The 4,101-nt window shown below is 44.6% G+C and overlaps 1 protein-coding gene across 1 annotated transcript in view; it reads right to left on the bottom strand.

The window, feature by feature from the left end:
* Positions 1 to 263: 263 nt before the first annotated feature.
* The window catches only part of ldlrad4b (low density lipoprotein receptor class A domain containing 4b), a 56,392-nt gene continuing 52,554 nt past the window's right edge, over positions 264 to 4,101 (bottom strand). Inside the window, exon 4 of the mRNA XM_037676465.1 lies at positions 264 to 1,151. Within this exon, the coding sequence (XP_037532393.1) occupies positions 564 to 1,151 (588 nt within the window). The 3' untranslated portion in view covers positions 264 to 563. The remainder of the gene's footprint in view (positions 1,152 to 4,101) is intronic.

The raw sequence follows: 4,101 nt of genomic DNA, 5'->3' as shown, positions 1-4,101 counted from the left end.
TGTCCCTCTTCTCTTTTACAACAAAAACGTAGTGCAACTTTTCGATAACTTTTCTTTTGTTGCGTTGTGAATGTTAGAACATGTTCTTTCTTCTCTCCTCATTTTGCTTCCTCGTGAACCTTGGCACTAAGATTTGGGTTTGTGAGTCTAGTTTTGTTGGGTTCTAAGTTAAGTCTTGGATTCTCAGTTCTCGCATTGTGCACAGATCCCGGTCCGTAACGTAAAACCAGAACAAAAATAAAAACTAAACAAAATCTTCCTCAGTTCTCAGGGACAAAAAGGTCGTGCCAAGGTGGCAAAAATAAAGAACTTTCAATCTGTGCTAGCAGTTTCATTTTCAAAAATGAAGGGAAATAAAAATCATCCCATCCCAAAATTTTAACATGAAATCAACTCTTGGTTTCACTTTCCTTATTTAGTTGTAGCTCATGTTGATATATCGTTGTGCATGGGAGTGTGGGACGAGGAGCAACAGAGCGATTCAGAGACCAGCGGGGTGAACAAGGGAGACGTTCTCAGTCTGGGTTGTGTGGACTTGTTTGTCCCCCCCCCCCAGTCTCTACTCAGACCAGGTCCTCGGGTTTGCAGTCCTTGGCAGGAACTATTGTGCTTTCTGATTGGCTCTGCTGCTGGATCGTCCTGCTGCCTGGCCCCCCCGGCCTCCCTACTCTCTGGTTATTGCTGTGCTGGTGTAGAAAGAATGCCGAGCCGGGGTAGTGGCCCATCACCTCACTGTACGCCGGCGGGGGGCCCTCCATGCGCCCGTGGCTGCTGGAGTTGGCTGCGCTGATGCCCGAGTTGCTGCTCGGTGGCCTTGGGCCTCCTCCCCCTACGCCAACCCCTCCTCCTTTCACCCCTCCCATGCCACCACCTCCTCCCATGTCAATCAAGTCACTGTCGTAAATGGTCCGGTTGGGTGGCGCCCTCACAGACTCACGATTGAGCTCCATCTGCTGCTCGGGATCACGGAGCTGCAGAGTGCAGGGCCCCTGGTACGGTGGGGGCTCCTCGCCATCTGACAACGATATGGTGGGCGGCAGGTCGATCTGATGCTGCATGTAGGGGTAGGTGGGCTGGAAGCGGCTAAAATGGTCACGTTGCATGAAGGAGGGAGCTGTGAAGCGATCCCTTGCTGGAGGGGCGTATAATACCTGCATGAGACAGACAGAAAAAATCTGGGATGAATAACAAATGCATGGAAAAAATCCCTCAGATTTCATTTAATCAAAAGCACAGAAACATTTAAAAATGTCTACTATAACATTTTTATTTGAATGAACATGATGTAATGCAACATACTGAGCAACAATTTCACTGTTGTAGCTGAAAATTCAACTTGTAAATCTAACTTGTGATCTGCCGACCATTTCCTCAGAATATTCTAAACTCCAAGTCTGGTAAAGAACAAAGTTTGTTTGGTCTAAGAGCAGCACGGTAGCACAGTTGGTAGAGTTGCTGCCTCTCAGCAAGCAGGTTACACTGGTTAAAATCCCAGCCGGGGGGGCTTTCTGGGTGGAATTTGCATGTTCTCTCCGTGCTGTGTGGGTTTTCTCCGGGTACTCCAGTTTCCTCCCACAGACCAAAAACATGCATGTTAGGCTGATTGGTAACTCTAAATTGTCCCTAGGTGTGAGTGATAGAGATAATGGTTGTTTGTCTTATTTGTCTCTATGTGTCCCTGTGATGGACTGGAGACCTGTCCAGGTGCCCCCCGCCTCCCAGACAGTGATGGCTGGACATGGGCACCAGTAACCCCGGCAACCCAAAAAAGGAAGAAGTGGGTAAAGATAATGGATGGATGTTTTGTCTAAAGACGAATAATGATAAAATGATTATAGAAACAACAGGAAAGCGTCCCATCTGAAGATGTGAAAGTTATACACATGTTTTAAGTTTCACAGGTGCCTGGTTCTGGCACATTTTAAAGTTTGCTGATGACTCTGTCATCCTGTCCCTTCTCAGCAGTGATGACCCAGACAATGGGCCTGTGGTCGGGGACTTGACTGAATGGTGTGAGTCTTCCTTTTTAAAGTTAAAGGTTTCCAAGACAAAGGAGATAGTCATTGATTTTAGAAAAGACTCTTCAGTTGCAGCTCCTGTGGTCATTAACTAGGCTGCACAGCTGCAGAAAGAAAAGCTTAGCAGAGAGTGGTGAAGGCTGCACAGAAGTCTGTTGGAGTCAGCCTCCCCACCATCACAGACATCTACACCTCCAGATGCAGGAAGAGGACCACCTGCATCATGAAGGACCCCACTCACCCAGCACACACACTTTTTGCCCCGCTCCTCTCAGGAAGGAGGTTGAGGAGCATTAAGTGTAGAACCACTAGACTGAGGAACAGCTTCTACCCTGAAGCTGTTAGACTCATGAATCTCTAACCAGAATAATCATTGTGAAAAATCACATCATGTTGCTGCTGATCTGTTTCATGTTGCTGCTGATCCGTTTCATGTTGCTGCTGATCTGTTTCATGTTGCTGCTGATCTGTTTCATGTTGCTGTGTTAATGCGTGCTCATCTGCTCACACAGACTCATGTTTGTGCTGATCTTCGACGTAATGTTTTTATGCTATTAGTGCTTAGTGTATTTTTAGCTGATGTTTTTATTAGTTCATATCTTAGATGTTATTACTGTTTTTCTTTTACATTTTATTGTTGGATGTAACTGGGACCCTGTGTACATAATTTCATTCCACCACATGTACCAAATGTGGTGTGAACGACAATAAAGAAACTCTTGATTCTGATGTGAACTCACTTTGTAAGAAGGCCCACCAGATAATGTCTTTTTATCAGAAGCTCTGTGGTTTTCATGTTGATTCGACTTTTATGAGAATGTTGTATTCATGTTTTATTCAAGGATGCACCGATCCACTTTTTTTTTTTTCCGATCCGATCCCCAACTCTGGATATCATCCGATACCAATACCTTTCCAATATCATGATCATTATTGATTTTCTATGAAGCTGTAATAATCTCCTCTCAAGTACAATTTGTACAAATCTATGCATGCATGACCAAAAAGGCAACTTGAGGTAAGTTTTATTAATGTTGGATAAGTTTTAAAGTTAGAATTAAATTCTGCTAACACAAAACATGTTTGTTTGTTTTTTTATTCCTAGCTTTAAAGTGGATATTAAAGTGATTAATTTAAGTGATTGTTTAAAGTTTTTTTTTTTTTTTATCCATCCATCCATCCATTTTCTTCCGCTTATCCGTGGTCGGGTCGCGGGGGTAGCAGCCTAATAAGTAGGGAGGCCCAGACTTCCTTCTCCCCAGCCACTTGGTCCAGCTCTACCGGGGGAATCCCGAGGCGTTCCCAGGCCAGCCGAGAAACATAGTCCCTCCAGCGTGTCCTGGGTCTTCCTCTGGGCCTCCTCCCGGTGGGACGTGTCCGGAACACCTCACCAGAGAGGCGTCCAGGAGGTATCTTAAACAGATGCCCAAGCCACCTCAACTGGCTCCTCTCGACGTGGAGAAGCAGCGGCTCTACTCTGAATCTCTCCCGGATGACCGAGCTTCTCACTCTGTCTGTAAGGGAGAGCCCAGACACCCTGTGGAGAAAACTCATTTCGGCCGCTTGTATCCGAGATCTCGTTCTTTCGGTCACAACCCAAAGCTCGTGACCATAGATGAGGGTGGGAAAGTAGATTGATCGGTAAATTGAGAGCTTAGCCTTTTGACTCCGCTCTCTCTTCACCACGACAGACCGGTACAGCGCCCGCTTCACTGCAGACACTGCACCTATCCGTCTATCGATCTCACGCTCCATTTTTCCCTCTTTCATGAACAAGACCCCCAAGATTCTTGAACTCCTCCACTTTTTTTTTTAAATAAGGGGCAGATATAAAACGATTTTTTTTCTTCTTTCTGCACTCTTTTCATTCAATTTTTTTTTTCTTTTTGATAGTTTTATTTTGTTTCTTTTAAATTAATGATTTAAATCAAAAAATAAAATAAAATGTTAAATGGCTTCAAACATCTGCTAAGTTCATGGCATAAACCAACACAGACATGTTTCTGTTTTTAGTGTTTTACATCACTTTATAATGTAGCTATTTTTTTTTTCACACACATACACACACACACATACACACACA

This window comes from Nematolebias whitei, chromosome 5 (assembly GCF_014905685.2).
Source record: "Nematolebias whitei isolate Nwh7 chromosome 5, NemWhi1, whole genome shotgun sequence".
NCBI classification, from domain to species: Eukaryota; Metazoa; Chordata; class Actinopteri; order Cyprinodontiformes; family Rivulidae; genus Nematolebias; species Nematolebias whitei.
The sequence above is the reverse complement of the archived record's forward strand: the minus strand, read 5'-3'. Positions and strand labels throughout refer to the sequence as shown.